This window comes from Maylandia zebra, linkage group LG16 (genome assembly GCF_041146795.1).
Source record: "Maylandia zebra isolate NMK-2024a linkage group LG16, Mzebra_GT3a, whole genome shotgun sequence".
NCBI lineage: Eukaryota > Metazoa > Chordata > Actinopteri > Cichliformes > Cichlidae > Maylandia > Maylandia zebra.
Genome location: NC_135182.1, coordinates 5,357,779 through 5,378,875, shown reverse-complemented (window position 1 = coordinate 5,378,875; position 21,097 = coordinate 5,357,779). Strand labels below are relative to the sequence as shown.

Genomic DNA, 21,097 nt, shown 5'->3' with positions numbered 1-21,097 from the left:
TTTTACATCATGGCACACATACAGCTCAGTTTGAGCTGAAGTGAAAAATTTTAAAAAGTAGTGCAGTTTCAACAGTACATCTCAGTTTTTCTACATGATAAAAAAAAATGCTGCTCTTGAAGCTAAATGAAAGAAATCTGTCAGTTTGGCTCTTTCGGCTTAAATTGTAATAAATAAATGTGTAAAATTACACCAAAGGTTCTGGTAACTAATTCCTGTAAATATAAAACAGTTTCTAAAAAAGTTTCTGTTAATTCACAGAAATTATTATTATTGTTACTTTTTTAAACTTTGTTTTTGTTTTTTTCAAAAAAACAAACAGAAAACTACAGAAATGTCTATAGTAGAAAAAAAGCTGGACATTCTGTGTCATGTTTTTCTATGAATTATTTACCTTGTGTAGTGTGAATGACCATGAGAGGGTCTTTATGAGTAGGAAAAGCTGTAAAATCTGTGAAAATACAATTAAAAGTAAAAATATCTATGCTCTCCTTCTTTCTTCCAAAGCCATCCAATGGGCCGGATTAGGGTCTGTCCCGGGCCCATTCTGGCCCACGGGCCTTCTGTTTGACACCCCTGCTCTAAAAAGACCACTGTGGTCCATGAGTTATATTTTTATGTTGTTTCATTTTCAATCGTAACCGCTCCGCTCTGTATGTAAAGCTACGGGAAGTCGATTCAGCCACCGAGTGAGTCATCGTCTCTTATAGGCGATCTGTGAGTCGTGTGTACAGCTGCTGTGTGTCTGGTGTGTGGGAGCAGACGCGGGGCGAGGAAGTCCGAAACCTGCAGCTGTCAGGAGCGCAGGATGGCCATGGATAAAGCCGAAAACCCGCCGCTGTAGGAGCGATCGGGCCACCCCCGAGCCGAAAAACAGGCAGATAAAGTTTATACTTCCCCTCTGTTGCAGAGACCGAGTCGGCAGAGGGCTCACTCCGGTCCCTCCCTGTTAGAAGAAATGTGGCTAAACCCCGATGAAGTTCTGCTCAAAAATGTGCTGAAACTCTGGGTGACCGAGAGGAGCAACGACTTCTTCCTGCTGCAGAGGAGGAGAGGCCACGGCGAGTCCAACAGCAGGATCACAGGTAAACAATAAAACAGTCAGCTACTGGAGCAACAACACCAAACAAAGGGGAGGCCATGCTGCCAGCACAGGCACACACACAGGGAGAGGGACAGGTAAAAGCACGGGTGTGTGGCAGATAAAACAGGTACAAGCATGGACAAAGAATGGCAACAGGCGGGGTCACAGGTAAACAACTGGGTGTCCAAAGAAGGGGTGTGTTCAGGACGGTTCTCTACAAAGAAAGATCAGTGTACACGTAGATCTGTTAAATCAAAGTTCAGCACATGCCTGGATTATAGCAGCCACGAGCAATCAGGAATGCCCCCGAGCCGCATACCTGTAACTCACACCTGCTCAAACTCTGCATCCTCTGAAGGGGACGTTAAACTACACCCACGAAACGTGCGGTTATCTCATGTTTACCACCAGACCACAAACGCATCCATTTAAAACAGAGCACTTGTGTTACATTCGGACAAAGACAAATGCCTCACAAGACTCTCACAAATCGCACGAACTGCGATCTGTGAGAGTCTTGTGCACGAACTTGTGAATCAGACTTAACCTGTCAAACAGTGAAAGGACAGAAAAGAAACTGGGGCAAACAAACAAACTGATTCTGATGTATGATTCTTTCTTACGTGATTTATTTTTTTTATCCGAGCATTTTCTAAATGTCTTTGCTATAAAACATAAAACACACGTTTGTTTCAGTGTTTGTCAGTATTGTACAGATCACAGTTGGATAACCCATTTCCTGCTATTCCTGGCGCAGTATTCTTTGAATTCTTGTGGTGACAATAACCATAAACATCACAAGAGCATTGTTGGCTGTTTTTAAAATTTCTTTTTTTATTGGACTTGTGTTCTAACCTGTTATGAAAAATTCCCCAAACAAAAGCCAGCTGAATTTGAACTCTGACCTATCACTGTAATTTCCTGTAGGAAACAGGCTTTGTTATGCTGTAGGGTCCTATTGTGTTAGCTGTTACAGAGGTGGCATCGTGCTGCTGTGACACTGCTGTCCTTTCTATTCTTTAGTGATTTTTCTATAAATTTCTGACCCCACACTTGTTGCAGCGGCTGCAGCTTGGCCTGTTTTCTGCCTCCTCTGTCTGGTTTCCTCTGTGTGTGTATTGCGTCTGTGTAACAGGCTTTGCAGGCGCACTGGACGCTTTTTTTTTTTTACATTAGTTGATGTTAATTACATTAAAGCGAGCATGTGCCTCATCCACTGTCTCCTTTTTACGATCTGTCTTCTTGCTTGTGGAGCTCTTCTCATAAAACGGAATAAGTGGGACTTCCTGGCTGGAGTTTACTTTGTGTTTGTTCCTGCTGTTCCCATAGAGAGAAGACAGAGGGTCAAAGGGTCAAGTCCTGCTCTCACGTCGTTTACCATTAACTAATTCAGGAACTGTAGAAAAAAAGCCACGCGGCAGAGTCTGTTTAGTGGCTCAGATTGGATTTGCTTCATGTTTCCACCTATTAATTAAATAGAAAGGCGAGTTGTGCATGTGGTCTCAGAACTCAGCTGTACAAACGCACTCTTCTGCTCTTATCACCGGTGACTACACTCTTCCAGCTGGATTTCTGAGAAGGGCTGGGTAACATCTGCAGCTGATCAGCCCGTTCACATGTTTCTATTTCAAACTAATGCCTCTCTCGTGTTGTTTTTAGTGTTTCCTCATCCGATCAGCGAGCCTCAGTTCACCACTCCAGCCTGAGCACAAGAAAATGATGTCCCGTTTATTAATTTTGATGCATTCAAGAGCAGACAGAGATCACGGCGTCGTGGATGTGAAAGCAGACGTCTGTTTTGCTTTGCTGCGAGCCTCCTAAAGGTCGCCTGCAGTCATCATGTCTCCACAGCAGTATTCCCCTACAATGTGACCGTTAGCAGAGAGAGGCAATGATTCACCGTGGCTCCGTTTTATTTTCTGGAAGCTTCACCAGTGTAAACCCCGCCTGGGTTTGTGGTGACAGATGGATAGTTTTGTGTTGCCAGGCTGCCGGATTTGCAGCTTCAGGCAGGTCAAGTTTGAAGCTAAGATGTGGTTTACATTTGGCTGATCGTCAGAGCTGTCTGCTGGAAAAGACTTATCTTTATATTTCTACCCCCTCATCTGCTGAGCGTTTCACCAATATGGGCTCTAAAGGGCTCATGAGCTGATGTGCGGCCTGAATTTGATTATTATTAATCAATTAACATAAAAACAACATCGTTTCTGAATGTTTCTCATGTCCATTGAAATACTTTGTGGATTTATGACTCTCTTTGGCACAGTCATGAGGCCTCATGGCAGGTTTTACAGGCTGACAAGCCTGAAGTTGTTGAACTATACTGAACCTCTTATAAGCAAGCATGCGAGTTCCTTTTCTGTTCATGCAGATTTGTTTTTGTGTCTGCGTGTGTGTACCAAACCAGAGAAGACACTGCTAAACACAGAGATAGAGATCTGGTTGCCCTCATCTTTTTCAGTCATAGCTTTGAAAAGCAGGGCTGTGCTCAGCTCGGGTGGGCTGATCTCACTGATAATGGCGTCTTTGAAAGATAAAAATTCTTTAATAGATTAAAGCAAAGCTGGGTTGTAAAACGTGAAAGTACCTTAAGGGGAAAAGTCCCAAACTTTGTCTTCTAATAAACCTTTTAAAAGTATTAGAGAAAAGTTAGACTAAGGGGCTTTGGGGTACTATGAGCCAGACATATTGGATTTGATGGCTGTGTTGACCTATTACAAATGAAATGCATCCATTTGGTCCTAGTTGCTGAAAGTGTCATTTTTAATGTCGACTGTCCTTAGTTGACTATGGTTAAGTGCGCCTGCAGGCCTGCAGAGAGGATGTGGCTACACAGCTCTGTGCGTATCTTATCACGATCAATACTTTGCATTAGTCCCTGTATCCAGAGGTTTTGTGCGATTTCCATACGTGTTATTTTGGTTATAGTATTCTAAATGGGTTTGATAGCCATCAGTGTGGGTTGTTGAAAATGTGAAACCTTAAGGAACCTATTTTTTTTATTATGTTTCAAACTCTTATGATGGGTGTGGTACTGCTCATGAAGCAATTCAAACTTATAACCCAGTTTTTCATACAAACCAGGTTCTGTGAGTCTTTATTTTTATTGCATTGTCATTATCTATTTTCAAATTGAAGAATGTGTGTAGCTACTCTCTAAGACCTCTGGAGTTCTCGTAGGTCATTTGCTATGTTTATAATGGCGATTAAGCTATCACTTTCTTATTTATCATAATGATTTTATTGTTTTCTACTCTTTCAAAGTTTGATGGACTTCTTGATTTCAAGTCAGAATATTGTCTGCCTCAGTGTGTGCTTTTTGCACAGAGGAAATACAGAATAAAAGTGGCACCAAGAGTGTAGTTATTTGGAGAGCATGATGCAGATTAGCTATGGTTCAGGAAGATGAAAACCTGATGACAGTAGCCCTATTGAGACCCGATGAAAGCTTCAGGCAGGACGTGGAACCATGTGTGCCTGGTCTGTTTCTATTTGCCTGACGACTGCAATGCACGGAGTCATTCAAATTTATGAGGGTTCGGGGCTCAATTTTAGCTTCAAGAACATCTGTGGAGTTGATTGCAACTGTGGAGATGCAGATTTCCTGCCGGATTTTGGTATTAAAACTGAACTGAGCAACTGTTTCAGTCGTCTGCTGAAGAGATGGGTGGATATTACATGCCTGATTACATTCGAAGTCCCTCTGTTTTTAAATGAGACTCATCAAAACCGTAATAAGGTTGGCTTCGACCTCTCTGCTGTGCTGGATGTGTCTTAAGTGGTAGTTTTTGCTGCTCTATTTGTCTCTTTATTGTGATTATGCCTTTGAGGGAAGCTAATCTGCATGCTGCCTGAAAAGTTTCCATTGGAACCAACTACGGTTTCCTCATCATCTGAGCCATATTTTATAATAGGCAAACACGTGTAGTGCTTCTCATAGACAGCAGACATGATAGGCTTTATGATAACTCATCTAAAGCATACTAGCGGAATTAAAATCAACAAAATATTGGAGTTAAAAGCAGTACCAGAATTTAAAAATATGCAGTGCATGCAGTAATGTGCAAATGTTTTAAACCGTCCCTCATTTCTTCATATTTTTCTAGAAAAATGAGAAATGGGTGGAGTGATCATTGAAACACATGGGAACACAGTATATAAGGTAAAAACAGAGTTTGTACACATGCAACTCTTCGATAGACTTTCTTGAATTTTCTTTAAGTAGTCTTCAAAGCTCTTCTTTAGACGTTGGCTGCCTTTTGTTCAGTTCTCTGCTTCAATAATGTTGAGGTCCAGACTGTGGGGAGGCCCATTGTGTGTTTTTCTGCACACTGCACTGTCAGTGTGTTCGGGATCATCGTCATGCTGATAATGAAGCTCTTGGCAGTCAGTTTTTTTCCAGATTGATGCTTTCAAACTTTAAGTTGGTTCTTTGCCAAGTTGTTTGTCACGTGTATACACAACATTTGTTCATCCTTTGTGTTAAATGCCCTTTTTGCATTTGAATGATTAATCCATAAGGTCAGCATTAAACGGATTAAGAAACAAGCAAAAAAAAACCCAAAACAAAACAACTTCCCTCCTGAAAAGGGTCAGGCAGAATGACTGGACTGAAAATAAGTTAAAAGCAGCAAATATCCAAAGAAAAACTTTAAAAGACCTTTAGAAAGCTTTGAGAACTATTGCTCAAGAAGAACATTTTTAAGAAAGAGGGGTGGCTCAAGACTTCTACACCATGCTGTACAAGCAGAGCAAGTGCAGGCACATTACTAAAAGGCTGTGCAAACATATAGGTCATTTGATGGCTTTTGAAAGACTCCATGGGAAAAGGCATTAATTGCTCTGGTGCTAATACTGAACTGACAGAAGTTGGCCAAAAAAGATGAAAATGCTACATTTTCATCATTAATATTACCAATGTTAATGATTATCAAGAAATAAAAAAATAAAACCCTTTGTAATTCTAAAATAAAACAAAAATATAAATTAAAGGAAAGTGGATGGAGTGAAATCATGCGATGGAAAACCGTCAGTTAGGCTTATTGTGTATCCTGAAATTGGACACTGAAAAGTCCCTGCCATATGCAGTGAGTGTAATCTGAGATAAAGACCAGAGATGTATAAAACTCACCAGTCTTGTCCTCTTGGTGTTGGAAACAGCCTCTCTGGATGTTTCCAGTTTCTCCTTCTGTCATGCAGAAGTGAAATATTGCTGTCTGTTCGAGAGCTCTTCAACCCCGTCTCACTCCGCTGACAGGGAGACTGAAGAGTGGCATTAGTACACTTGTGAGATTGTGTTTTTCTGGTTGTTGTAGTTGAGGTTTATGTGATATTCAGTGATTATTTAAGCAATAGATGTGTTAGATCTTCTCAGCGTGTATGTGTCCATCACCTGCTGCTTCACTGCTGTGAGAGTTTAAAAGGCTGCAGACAGTATTTGAGCTCTTTCGCTATTTCTTATGTCCACTGATGGCTACTTTGGGGTTCATTATGGCTGCAGCAGGTTGCAGTATTTTTGCTAAATAATTCAGAGATAAGAACAAAATATTAACACTCACCAGGAAATGACTTTTCACACGGCAGAATTCCCACTGATTACTGATTGTCTGTGCTTTGCCATCTCTGCAGGGCTCCTGGTGGGGGCGCTTGACAATGTTCTGGACTCCACTGCCAGGGTCACTCCCTTTCGCATCCTCCTCCAAGTTCCCGGCTCCCAGGTCAGCTGGATCATTGCCAGTGGTGAGCTGAACCCTTATGCCTTTTTTTTGTTTTGTTTTCATCTGTGTGCCTGTTGTGATCTGCAGCCTTGGGAGATTCCTGCATACTCTGTTGCCTTACCTTGACTCATTTGACCGGCCGGAGATGTTAAATTCTCTCATTCTTTGCTTTCATCAGGAGCTGCCATAGAAGAGGTGAACAAGCACTGGGACTGGCTGCTCCACAACCTGCTTCACTCTCTGTCTGTGTTTGAGAACAAGGAGGATGTTGCCAGCTTCGTCAAAGGAAAAGTCAAGGTCTGTAAATTGCCGGCATAGTCATAAAAACTCAGAGAGGATGAGTTTTAGATTGAAAGATGTGATTTTCTCAAAGATTTTTAAACGATGTGGTTGTGAGCCCATTTAAAAGTAGGCTGAAGTAATGACTCCAGCTTTTGTCTTCTGCAGGGCCTTATCGCCGAGGAGGTTCAGGGACGCCAGGTGGCCCAGGAGGATGACCCGGGGAAGTTCAGGGAGGCGCTCCGGAAGTTTGAGGTTCACTTTGGCCTCCCCTCGTCAGAGAAACTGGTGACGTATTACTCCTGCTGCTGCTGGAAGGGCCGGGTGCCTCGGCAGGGCTTTCTCTACCTCAGCATCAACCACATGGCCTTCTACTCCTTCCTGCTGGGGAAGGAAGGTCTGTACTCCAAAGTGAGAGCTCTCATTTTCGATCTAAAAGACTGCACTTGTTCATCAAATTGGTAATAACGGTACTCAGACTTTGGCATTTGGAGAAACTCACATTCTCTTTTAACAGTATTAGAAAAGCTTGCTGTGTAAACTATAGTGAGTGCGAGGTGGCTCTAAGCTCATACACTCAGTGGGATTTTATTCTCTTCTTCCTTCCCCCTTCAGTCAAGTTTGTGATTCCCTGGGCAGAGGTAACACGGTTGGAGCGGGTCTCCACCGCTTTAATGCCGGAGGCAATTCGGGTCACCACACGGCAGCGGCAAAGGGAGTTCTCCATGTTCTTGAACCTGGACGAGGCATTCGGAGTCATAGGTCAGCTGGCTGACATTGCCCTGAGGCGGCTGCTGGACAGCAAAGGCCTAGAGCTGGACCGAGTGCTGCAGCAGCCCGCACGCATCACCAAAAGGTCAGTGCCGGTTCAGGTGTGTGCTAACAATACAAACAGACAGTGAGTTTCTTAATGTGAGATTAAGCAACATTAGGAATAAAACAAAGTTATCCACAGAAAGAAGTTCAAACCTTTGCTCACTTCACTCTAATCCTCCCAAAAAGTTAGCAAAGAACTCATGTTGAATACCTGTGGTAAACACTGTTGCTGTACTGCTTTTTTAGTCAGGTCCTTGTAGATTGGGGTGGGCAACTCCAGGCCTCAAGGGCCGCTGTCCTGCAGGTTTTAGATCTCACCCTGGGTCAACACACCTGAATTACACGATTAGTTCGTTACCAAGCCTCTGGAGAACTTCAGGACATGTTGAAGAGGTCATTTAACCATTTGAATCAGCTGTGTTGGATCAAGGACACATCTAAAATCTGCATGATACCAGCCCTCGAGGCCTGGAATTGCCCACCCCTGTTGTAGATCCTTTCAGGCACGAGTCATTCAAATATTGCAGTTATGCTTCTCTCATAAGCCTTTGGTGAGTCAGCCTGAAACTCACTACTTCCCTTTTTACACACAGCAGTATTACTATGTAGATTCCTGCCTGTGCTAACCCACTGAGTCAGGAACTCGGTTACTCGCTTCACTCACAGTCTCACTGCTTTGCTAGTCCAGCATGAAGGCTGCTGAGCTCAAAGCATCACAGAGCCCACGCAGATCTGCTCAGTATGATGGAGCAAGCGGAAAATTTAAGCTAACACAGCCTCCCTGACACACCTGCTCGGGATGCTGCAGTATTAACAGTATTACTGAAGAATAAGAAATAAGTAGGTTTTATAGGGTAAAAATAATGGAATTAAAAAGAAAAGTCTGCTTAGGCGTTAGGTTTCATTGTGTTCTCAGCCTCACAGAGCTGCCGTTTCACAGCACAAGTTCAGTATCACAGGAACAGTGTGACACAGCTCCACTCCTGTAGCACTGCTGGTGCAGCGGTTTTTGTGGTGGGTGTGTGCATGTGTGTGTTTGTGTGCGTGCATGGCAGGGGGCAGCTTTCCAAAGCAACAACAAACATGGCGACAGAAGTTGTGCCGTGTTCTTTTGTGTATCTGTGTTGTTGTGTTTTTTTGTAATGCAGGCATACACTTTGTTTATTTTTCTAAAAAAAGAAAGAAAGAAACAAAACCCAAACAAACCTCAAAACCATTACAGGAAGTCAGGTTCAAAGCTTTATCTAAAAAAAAAAAAGTGATGTGGTGTGTTATCCCGACTGGATAACACACCACATCACAGTAGTTGCTTTATATGTGTGTGTCCATGCATGTGTTTGAAGAAGAAGAGGAGGAAGGAATAGAGCTTGAAAGTACAGAGGGTCCAGAACGGGCAGGATGATGAATAGCAAAAGAGGAACTGAACGTGTGGTGATGAGACTGAAATCACAAGTGGCAGATGAAGGCAGCCAAATTCACAAAGAGAAAAAGAAATGGGACTTCCCATGGACGTTAGTATTAACATACTTCTTTGCTGGGATCCTCTCTTCCTCATTCATAGCCCACTCATAAAAACATCTGCAGTAATTCAGTTTCTATTCTATTTGGACTCTTTCTATATATATTATGAGAGGTCACATAAATCTGCACGCCAGTCGCTGTGCTGTGTTTCACATTTGAATGGTAAAAATGGTAAATGGCCTGTATTTATATAGCGCTTTATTAGTCCCTAAGGACTCCAAAGCGCTTTACATATCCAGTCATCCACACATTCACACACTGGTGATGGAGCTACATTGTAGCCACAGCCACCCTGGGGCGCACTGACAGAGGCGAGGCTGCCGGACACTGGCGCCACCGGGCCCTCTGACCACCACCAGTAGGCAACGGGTGAAGTGTCTTGCCCAAGGACACAACGGCCGAGACTGTCCAAGCCGGGGCTCGAACCGGCAACCTTCCGATTACAAGACGAACTCCCAACTCTTGAGCCACGATCGCCCCTAATGCACATGACTAATGCACATGTCTCAGGATGTGAGAAGTAAGCCTCTAAACATCCAAATAACAGGGCAGAATGTTAAAAATGATGCTCGCGCTTTAAACAAATGTAGTGTAAAGTGAAAGGATTGTGTTATAGCATATATACAGACAACGAACAGTTATTGTCTGTTGCATTTTAGTCGTGCTGAGGGGTCTTCTTTTTCAGATGGGAAATAAAAACATTTGGGTCAAAATAGAGGACAAAGAGCTGTGTTTAAAATTGAATTGATCTCCTCAGGGCACAACCAGCCTGTCTCTTGGCAGTTTAGAGGTTGGAGGCAGAAACTCACTTCAAATCTGTTTTGCATCTTCAAGAAGAAAGCCTACGTTTCTGCGAAAGGAGTTAAAAAGCAAAAATAGATTTCTTGCTTTTGCGAAAGGGTGACCAGACATCCCTGAAATACAACGCAAGCGCTCTCACCGCAGCTCTGAGGTCGGTTTGTTTTACCGACCAGATGGAGGTGCTTGTCACTGAAGCGTGGAAGTGTAAGACGACTCTCCTACAGACACATGTTCGATAGACCTGCTTCACACCAACATCTTTAACGTGGAAGAGCACAGTCGAATTTGAATTTCGGATTTTCTTTAATCCACACAGGGTCAAAAGTACGTGGCGCTGAAGGTTCTACAATGTCTTTTAACTTCACAAGGCTGAAGCCTATTCATTTCTCATTGGTGAAGTCACTATTGACAAGTTATTCAAGCTTGACCGAAACTTGCAGCTGCCCACATGGACAAGCCAAATGAATTCTGGGGAAAGTTTTGTGGTCAAATGAGACAAAGATTGAGCTATTTGGCCACAGAAAATGTGTTTGTGCCACCACATGTGGAGCATGGTGGTGGTAGCATCATTCACTGGGGCTGTTGTTGCTACCCGTGGTCCTTGTGCACAAGGTGGATAGAATAATGCAGAAGGAGGACTTCCTCCCAATTATTTAACTTCAACAGCTAGACGGTTGAAACTTGGACACAGTTTAGTGTTGAAGTATGACAGTGATACCTAACATGCATCAAAACTGGTTTTTGAACTGACGCAGTGGGCTAACGTTAATTTCGATGCTTCAGGAATGGGTTTCCTGGCCTGTCCAGTCATTACACTCTGCAAAAAGAACAGTTCAAAGAAATCATTAAAATTACAACCACATTCATGATGAGTATATTTAAAATTCTGGCCTCAACTGTTCTGTTATATTTATTTACAGAGCCTTAAGTGATGTGATTTGTCATGTCTGTCATTGGTAAATGCAGCTTAAATAGAAAACATGAAGAGCATTTGCACTGGGAAAGGATAAACGGTGAGGAAACAAGGGCGCTTCTCTTGTCTTGGAAAATTATAGGGTGGGATTGAAAGCTCTGCAATAAACCCTGCCGAGCAGCACTGCACTTAAGTGTTCTATTCTTGCACTGCAGTCGATTATCACGCACATAGCAAGGCCGTGCTACAGCTCCTCTTTGTCTTCGTTTAATGTGACGTTGACACAGTCGTGCATCATTGAGCGCAGCGCGTTTGTTCAGTGTTGAGCGTCACTGTTGCTGTTGCCGTTCACTGGCACAGCTTCTGTACTCCATTTCAAACAGCTGATACGGTTTTGGTATTTTGGAAGCTGTTAATATACAAGTTTAAGGGCTTTAAGGACCAGAGCTTTATTCTGTAGAGATTTATCTGTTTGCCAGAAATGTGAAGATTTGATTTCCCAGCCAGACTAAGAACTGTTTATATGTCCCTGTGTGTAGTTTTAGTGAAAGTGAATGAGACGTAAATATTTTTTGTCCTTTTGGACCCGTTTCCTCACTGACTGAAGTTTTTGTAATGTCATTTGCTTTTGCTTTCACTCCCCCACCTGTCTCAAACTGCCTCATTGTCTGACTCTTTCTCTAACGATCTCCCCCTCCCAGGATCCTAGAGGAGCAGGCTATTAGGGAATATGTTCTGGCTCTGTTTCGACTCCCACGGAGTGAAAACCTCTATGAGGTGGCCTCCTGTTCAGTTTGGACACCACACGCCCGCTGCCACACAGCCGGGACTCTCTACACCACCGACAGTTATCTGTGTTTCTCCAGCCGAGAGGAAGGCAACCTCATCCTGCTCATACCCCTCTCAGAGGTACAGTACTTGCCATTTAGCACATTATTAGAGCTATTACATACTTCCCTCTCTGACATTTATAACTGTGGCCTGCAGATGGCTCTCATAAAGTACAAAAGTTCAAGTTAAATCTTTAAGTGTCTCATAAAACAATAAACATAATGGACAGCAATCCAGGTTAAAATGCATTGTAAATGCAGCCATGTGGCTAATTAAAAGACTGCAGGTGTCTACAGGAGGTGACAGAAGGCCCAAAAACCTTTGGTCCCATGTCATGTGACAGTTAGTCGTGACTACCTGAACATAAATGCACTTGTTAATGAAAAGTCTGGCTTCATCTTTGCTGTCCCTATAAGACAGCTTTCACAGGGAGTCTTTGTTTATTCTGTCTGCTGTGGTTAACCGGTAACACGTGGACTGATTTCATGTGGTTGATCACGTGGCGCCCTGCAGAAGGAAATGAAAACACACTGTATACACTTTGTTAGCTCTGTCAGGAATGTAAAGGAAGTGGCTTTAGTAGCACTTGTCTCTTTGACACAAATTAACAGCCAGATTGCAAACTGTAAAAAAAACATGAAGGTGAAAAAGACAAACTTTAAGCATTTTGGGGGAATTCAGTCTTTTAGATCCTAGTTTGTAATAAAGTCTTTGCAGTTCATTGTGAAAGGAAGAGAGTATCAATTCAATTCAATTCAATTTTATTTATATAGCGCCAAATCACAACAAAAGTCGCCTCAAGGCGCTTCATAGATACAGAGAAAAACCCAACAATCATATGACCCCCTATGAGCAAGCACTTTGGCGACAGTGGGAAGGAAAAACTCCCTTTTAACAGGAAGAAACCTCCGGCAGAACCAGGCTCAGGGAGGGGCGGGGCCATCTGCTGCGACCGGTTGGGATGAGAATTAGCCGGTGGTTCAATCTGTTCAGTCATTCATACTTTCTAATCCTGTGTTTTCTATTGAAGCATTGTCTTTCACAAACCTAACCTACCCCTCTGCTCCTCCTGATTCTGCATACTTCGTACGTGTTAGTAATTTCAGCCTCTTGGATTCCCACTTTTGAAGATGTTTCTCTTCTTTCGATTCCAGCTTGAGCAGCAGGAGCCAGTCTGCATTCCTGCTCTGTTTTTGCACAAAGAACAACTGTGTGTGTGTTATGATGCGTTACCACTTCTTTTGGCCATTTTTGTCACCAGGTTTTGTCCATAGAGAAAGCAGACAGCACCAGCGCGCTGCCCAACCCTGTCATAGTGAGTATTCGGACTAAAAAGGCCTTCCAGCTGATTGAGCTGAACGACAGAGACGAGCTGGTTGAGAACATGAACTCCAGACTTCGAGCGCTGCAGTGGAAACGGTCCATGTTCCGCAGCAGGAAAGAGGGCAAGAGGAGCGTGGTGAGTGGGATGTTTAATTGGGTGGGACCTGCCATTTATACGGATAATGGAAAATGAAACAATGCAACAACACAACAGAAAGAACTAGTCAGTAATGTTCAGTACACTGGGTTGTTACCAAAATCATAAAGACAAACGGTTGCTAGAAGCACTTTATGATGTTCTCTCTAATCAAAGTTAAAATGCCATATGTGGAACTGGAAACATTTCCTGTATGACGGCTAAGGGAAGTACTGCAAGCACTGTTCAGCTCTAATTTCAAAGGGATCCAGTCAGAGAAATATTGTTTGTAATTACTGACGTTTCTTTTGTTCCTCACATTTTCCACAGAGCTCCCCAACACCTTACTACACCTTCTATTATGACACTGGGTACTCTGATGAAGAAGAGATAGAGGAGCATGTCCTGCGCAACACTGTCAACAGTGAAGCTCTCATGACGGCCTTCCACCAAAATCAACCAGGAACCAACGGCAACAAGGTGGGAGGAGTCTGAGACACTGTTCATCTAAACCTGTAACTTGATATATAAATAACCAATCGAATGAATTCAGAGTCACTTCAGATCTGATTTAAAAGGCTCGTCTCTCCCTAAGAGTTAGAAAAGAACAATATCCATCAGCTGAATGTAGTAAGTCAGGATCAGGAAATGTGTGTATTTGTGTCAGAGCACGAATCAGGTGAAGGAGCGGCTGTGGGAGGATCATTTCTCTGAGTTCGGACGTGGCGTCCACATGTTTCGCACAGAGAAGATCCAAAAGCTTGTGGCCATGGGGATACCAGAGTCACTGCGAGGGGAGCTGTGGATGATATTTTCAGGTATATAAATATATATGTGTATACAGTTGTGGTAATAAGTTTACATAGCCTGGAAGAAGTTATGCTTTTTTGTTTGTTTTGTCCATTTTTCAGAAATAATGATAATACAAAAACGTTACTTTCACTCACGGTCAGTAGTTGGGTTAAATCATTTATGCACAGCTCTGTTTTCCCTTTTTAAATCATAAAGACAACAGAAACAAGACCCTGATCAAAAGTTTACATACCCTGGAAGTTTTGGCTTGATAGCATAGGACCACGCAGATAGCATCAATATCACTGAGCTACTGTAAAGAGAACAGGAAGTAGAGGCATTTTGCATTTTGTATGGACAGCTTTATCATCTGAGAAAATAAAGTACCTCATCCATAACTACCACAAAAGACTTCAAACTGTCATCAATGTTAGAGGAGGGAAAACACTATAAGAACTATTTCAAATATCTTAATAACAGACCGCTGCACACGGTCTGTGCTGCACAAGTGAAGCATCGTGTTGGTTCAAGGAGGCCATGCACTCTTCTGATACCCATCAACACGTCAAATTAGCAGAAGTTAATTAGGCTGTTTTAGCCTGCACGCAATTGTGGCACATCTGCAAAACTGGAACATATTTCCTACATGCTATGTGAAAATTGGGGTGTGTATACATATACATACCCCAATGTTTCAATTTTTGTATTGAAAATTATGCAGTTTAATGTGTCATTGTACTCTGAAATAAAAGCAATTGGAGTTAAAAAAGAAATCATGGAATTAATTTATTGACCAAAATGTAATCTAAACTTTTGACTCATCAAAGTCGCCACCTTTGGCAGATATAACTGCCGTGGTGTTCTTTCTACAACAGGAATATTGTTCAGAAAGTTCCTCTCATATCTGTCGCAGATGTTCTCATTGATGTGCGGCACTTGTAGGTTGCTTTGCTTCCCCTCTTGTGTCCAGTTCATCCCAAACCAGCTCGATGGGGTTTAAGTGCTGTCTGCTCCATGTTTTCAAGCTTATCATCTTGTACTTTTTACCAGAGGTAATTCTGGCCTAGCTTGGACTCATGTTTTGGGTCATTATCTTGCTTTCGGATGAACCCCTGCCCAACTAGGCTCATACCAGAGGGTATTGCATGGCGCTGCAGAACGCTGTGGTTAATTATGAGCGATACACTGATGTATCTGCTGAGTAAAAACACAGATGTGGTAGGCCAGCACACACAAAACAAGAAGACACACTTTGAGATTAAATCTAAGTCTCACTGTGGTCCTGGCCCCAGCAGGCAATGAATCACTGTAAGGGTCCCCACAAGTATGGAATTACAGGTGTGTGTGTGTCTGTGTTTAAACCCAACCTGGGCTTCACATCCTCTTCTCTGCATCTGTTGTTCCTCAGGCAATGGCACTCTTTCAGTCAGTCAGATTTTATTTTGGTGTGTGGTCTGTTCCTCTGCTCATTCTCACTTCCTTTTATCCAAACATAGTTCCTGTGTGCCGCAAAGAATAACTAAAAATGAAACCAATCGAAGGTAAAAGGCACAGGTGTGCAGAATAATTTTAACCTGGGATTTTTCTTATAGCATATATATATATCGTTGGGGAACAAAACTGGGTAGCAGGTCATTCTCCGTTCTCTAATTCCTGTGTGGTTTGTGCAGATGCATCCTCTGACCTAGGGTCCCATGAGGGCTACTACGCCAGCTTGGTGCAGAAATCAATGGGCCATAACAACCTGGCCACAGAGGAGATCGAACGGGACCTGCACCGCTCACTGCCAGACCATCCCGCTTTCCAAAACCCAACGGGCATTGCTGCACTCAGGCGCGTCCTCACTGCGTATGCTCACCGCAACCCAAAGATCGGATACTGTCAGGTAAGCAGCAGTATTAGTCATTTTTGTAATGGTGGCACTTATAGTGTAATACTAGAACCACTCATGTGATTCAAGTGTTCATCCTGACTTTAAGATGCATGTGTGAATTTTGCTTTCTCTCTCACTAGTCTATGAACATCCTGGCATCGGTGCTGCTGCTGTATGCTAAAGAGGAAGATGCCTTCTGGCTGCTGGTGGCCGTGTGTGAAAGAATGCTGCCCGACTACTTCAATCGCAGGGTCATAGGTAAAGAGCCCAGAAGCTTTATTTGCTTGCAGCCACGCTTTTAAAAAAAGCACATAAGTGGTTACTGTGGTGCTGCTGTTACTGTGGTGCATGTACCGTTTCTGAGACAGGCTTTCAGAATAGGCATTATTTCCTGTGTTTGCAAAGGTGTTTATTTTTGCCCTGCGTGTTGCATTTGTAGCAATTTCCTTTTCCTTTTAATGTCCACATGTTTGTGGGCGTCACTTATTTTTGAAAGAACAGTGATTGTGGTCTGAGACTCTGTAGAAGCATAGATTCACAACATTACTTAAAAAAAAAAATTAAAGTAAACCATTGATATATTTATTCTGGCAACAACCTGCCTCTAGTTAAAACACGGAAACCACATTAACATTACTTATCTTTACAGAACACAGCAGCTATTTAGCAAAGAGAAGTAAAGCCTTACTATAAAAATCTTTTGTGGAGCTGCAGAATAGCACAGACTGAATAGCATGTTTATGCTGCCATCTAGTGGTCAGAATGATGAAAAAGCCATATATTAAGGAAAAATGGGCATCAAACAGGTCAGACTTATGAGAATCATAACACGTCTTGAATATATTTAACTTGGAGAAAAATTTGGACAGGCTTACATCCAAGGCCGTTCTTTGCCCCAACACTGTCTGACTCCACCGCCCTCTCCTGCAGGCGCTCAGGTGGACCAGTCTGTGTTCGAGGAGCTCATCAGGGAGCGTCTGCCAGAGCTGGCTGAACAGATTCCAGACCTTTCCACCCTCTCCTCTGTGTCCCTGTCTTGGTTCCTCACCCTGTTCCTGAGCGTCCTGCCGTTCCACAGCGCCGTCTGCGTGGTCGACTGCTTCTTCTTCCACGGAATCAAAGCCATCTTCCAGCTTGGTCTGGCTGTGCTGGAGGCCAATGCTGCGGAGCTTTCGTCCAGCACAGATGACGGGCAGGCGCTTATGATTCTCACAGGGTAGGTTTGCAGCTTGCTGGTAAAGCAAAACTCAAAGCATTGTGCCACTGATTGACATGAATGCTTTGTGCTTTTGTCTGCATTGTATGGTTTATAATTGTATGTGCACGGGTGGAATTTAACACCTCGTTGGCTTTCCTATGATTCCCAGTTTTCTGGACCAGGTTGGAAATGTAGAGTGCCCCGGTTTTCCGTCCTCCTCGCCTGCTGCAGAGGAAACTAGCTGCAGTGTCGCTAAGAGGCACACAAACATCACTGACCTCATCAATGACTCCTATATCGTAAGAGATGCACATTTTTTGCCTGATATTTGCCTTAAATAATTAGTTTGTGCACATTGTGCACCAGCTCCTTTACTTGTTTTCTTTCGCTTCCTTTTGTTAGATAAGTGAGCTTTTCACCTCTGGCTTATTCAACTACATTTTCGCCCTTCTTCATAATCCTCATTTAGTCATCACAGTTCATGAGATATCTTTCATGCTGTGCTCTCTGACCTCAGAAATTCGGAGACCTGACAGTGCGGCAGATTGAGCAGCTCCGCTGTCGGCACAGAATCCAGGTGCTCCAGGCACACGAAGACACCACCAAAGAAAATGCGGTGAGAAGACTGACACAGAATCTCAAACATCTTTAAAGCTGCTCAAAAGAAGCTTGAAGGACACAACAGTATTACACATACCCAGCTCTCAGCTGTTTACAATGCTCCCTTTTTTTTATGCGCCTTTACAGTTGAGACTGGTGTCGCCAGATGTTTCCATCCCTGCAGAGAACTTGGCCGACATCTACGATCTCTTCAAGGTTATTTTCCTTCCTTGCTGGCAGACTAATTGATGTGCGAAAGAGACCTTAAATCATTTTGTTTTCCTCTGTCCTCCTCCTCCCTGCAGACGGAGCACTTCATCACTCTGTACTGGGGGGACAGCAGCGCGGCGGCGGCGGCAGAGGCAGCAGCGTGGCACTACTGTGACTCGAATCGCTCCTTTATAGAACGGCAGTATCGGCTGGACCGACCTCAGTTTAAAAGCCTGTACGGGCTGCTGGTGCCGTGGCCCGATGTCTCCAACCAGCACACCGACACGCTGGCCAACCGTACCTTCACCCTCCTGGACCAGGACTGCGACAACCTGGTCACCTTTAGAGACTTTGCCAGCTGGCTGGGTAGGTAGAGGGAGGACAGGCGGGGAAATGGAAAATGCATAAAGCTGAAATAAAAAGAAGTTTCACTTTGCTCTGTCTCCTCATGTTTTTTCTGTTTTTTTTTCCAGACACGCTGTACTTTGGGGAGCTGAATGAGAAAATAAGGCTGCTTTACTGCCTTCACATCCCTCCAGGTTATTCATTATGTGAATACGATGACGAGTTATTGAGCTCTACTCTCATGTCGGCGATTTATTGATTCCTTTTGCGTTTGTTCGCATCTGCAGCTCTGACAGAAACTGAAGATGACCCCTCGGTTGTGAAGAGCCCCCTGCTGTCCACAAACAGACCTCTCTATGTTAATCTGCCCCCTCGTCAGTGCAAACACGCTCCCTCGTCACGTTATTGCACTTATCAGGGGGATTTACTTGTGAGGCTGAAGAACTCTCTCTCTTGTTGTTTTAGGTGATGAAAGTGAAGTGACAGATTACCAGGATCAGCTGAAGCAGATGCTCCAGGATCTGGCCACAGAGAAGGAGAAAGATGTGGAGAAGCCTCTGCCTCTCATGAACCAGGTATAGGAGTCGCATGCTCTCACCTTTCTTGTGTAAATTCAGAGTTTTGTTGTTTTTTTTTTTTTTTAGATGTATGAAAAAAGTCAGATTTCTGACAAAAAGTCAAGACAAAAATATGTATTCTGCGTTAAATAATCAGACAAACATGCAGAAGTTTGTTGATTAACTCTCTTTGTTCCTTCTTGTGCAGTCGGAGTTCATCCAGTTCTGTAAAACGCTCTACAGCATGTTCCACCCGGAGGAGAACGAGCTCTTCCAGGCTATCGCCACAGTCACCAGTCTCGTGCTGCAGATCGGCGAGGTCGGCCATCGCGGTAAAATCGCCGGATCAGAGGCCAACAGCCAGGAGGGCTCGACGGCGGCGGGCGGGGTCGACGCCCGCAGAGGCAGCAGGAGTTCGGCGACAGCGGACAACGAGTGGACGGTGAGCTACGCTCAGATCCTGGCCTCACTGCTCACGGAGCAGGCGCTGGTGAACTTCTTCGAGAAGCCTCTGGATTTGTCGGCCAAGATCACACAAGCCAAGGAGAGTCAGTATCAACAGCGGGCGGGTTTGCTCACTCTGCAGCGAGCGAGCAGCTGACTCGAACGTGAACAGCAGGCTGCGAGCTGCAGCAGTGTCGTGTGATGCTGAAGAGCCTTAATGTAACCTGTGATATTTGTCGTGCTGATAACACGACTGCTGGGTTTCTTTCTAAGCCCTCAAACTGCTCTGACCTCTGACTGAGGACAGAAAGATGTTTTCTGTGAACATTTTTGAGAAGAAAAATGTTCCGGCCAATTCCAGTGGTTGACTCACTGGATCCGGGCATACGATTTTTCATTTAGTCCATTCTGGGCCATGGGAAACTTTACTTATTACCTTCTTGTGTCACCAAAAGGATGCCTGCAGCTCAGCTGTGTTTCAGTCCAATGATTTGTCACCACTTTGTTGTGTTTTAAAGTGTTTACGCTTCGTCTCACTCACTTTCTCATCAGAAATCTGCCTTATTTAAGTTTTACCTGTAAACCTTGCGATCAATGATTCAGCATTAAGGACAAATCTAGCATATGTACGGATAGTGTTTTTTTTTTAATGACTAATTTTATTACTTCTATTTCGTTAACATGAAATGTTTTCGAACACACGCTCTCTGATTAAAGATATTTTTGAAAGCTTTTTCAGAATACTGGAAAAATAAATCAGCGTTTAATGAAAGCAGGAAAAAAGATGACACATTTTAAATAAAAATGTTGGAGGAAAATCACTTCTGTTTTCACTTCTTATTAAGCAAAATTAGACTGGCAGCAGCAGGATTCACATCATTGTTCAGCCTCAGACTTTTATTTATTTTTTTAAAATGTTTTCAGTGTTGGGAGATTATTGGTTCACTGCCGTGCTTTGCCTTTCACCCAATAGTGCTGGATTTTTTATAACTACAAAAATGTTTATCAGCCCATAAAAATAAATCCAAGTTTTCTTTGATCTTTACTCATTTTTCTCAGCTCCTCAGTCCTCCTGCCTGTGACCAGGACTCGAGTCGTTTTTACCCTCGATGTATGAAAGACGCGTGACACAGCTGGAACATACAAACCAAGAAGCTATTGCTTTGTATTCATACATCTTGAGTTTTTAATATGATCAACAGACTGATGATCAAGCTTTCAGCTCCAAGGTGAAGTGTGTAGGATTTAAAAAACACAAACAAACTGTGAAATGAAATGAGCTCTGCTATTAACACATCCTCATCTGAGATAATAAACCACAGCTGTAATAGGCAATAAGGAAACAATGGACATGATGAAGCTGTAACCACACAAATATTTAATCTAAAATTCCTGCTCCAAAGCAAACACGTCTCATTTAGTCATTTCCCCGTTTCCTCCCCCGTCTTTTCGGCCTGCCACCTCCTCAGAGGGGAGGGATTATTGCAAGGGGAGGAAGTGAGGAAAAGAATGAAGGATGTAAGAACCGATAATTGAGAAGGGCTCGTGTCTAGACTGTTTTGTATTTGGCTCGGGGAACTTCTACCGTTCGACTGGTGCAGTGAAAAGAGTTTTTAGCAGTGATCTAATGAAAGAGTCTGAAATGAAGAGGAGGAGG

The 21,097-nt window shown here is 43.4% G+C and overlaps 1 protein-coding gene across 1 annotated transcript; it reads left to right on the top strand.

Annotated features, from left to right (window-relative positions):
* The first annotated feature begins 717 nt into the window (after positions 1-717).
* On the top strand, positions 718-20,261 carry tbc1d8 (TBC1 domain family member 8). The gene is made up of 20 exons (XM_012924052.4): positions 718-1,085; positions 6,713-6,823; positions 6,980-7,098; positions 7,249-7,477; positions 7,696-7,936; positions 11,833-12,040; positions 13,224-13,421; positions 13,752-13,901; positions 14,089-14,239; positions 15,884-16,098; positions 16,227-16,344; positions 17,017-17,302; positions 17,454-17,583; positions 17,802-17,900; positions 18,032-18,100; positions 18,190-18,460; positions 18,568-18,633; positions 18,727-18,813; positions 18,905-19,014; positions 19,205-20,261. The coding sequence occupies exons 1-20, from the start codon at positions 959-961 to the stop codon at positions 19,595-19,597; spliced, it is 3,378 nt and encodes a 1,125-aa protein (XP_012779506.1). The 5' UTR covers positions 718-958; the 3' UTR covers positions 19,598-20,261.
* Positions 20,262-21,097: the final 836 nt, after the last annotated feature.

Coding starts and splice junctions, on each gene's coding strand:
- tbc1d8 (XM_012924052.4), top strand. CDS start 959: ATGTGGCTAAACCCCGATGAAGTTCTGCTCAAAAATGTGCTGAAACTC. Junction 7,478..7,695: donor CTTCCTGCTGGGGAAGGAAG/GTCTGTACTCCA, acceptor TTCCCCCTTCAG/TCAAGTTTGTGATTCCCTGG. Junction 18,461..18,567: donor AGACTTTGCCAGCTGGCTGG/GTAGGTAGAGGG, acceptor TTTTTTTTCCAG/ACACGCTGTACTTTGGGGAG.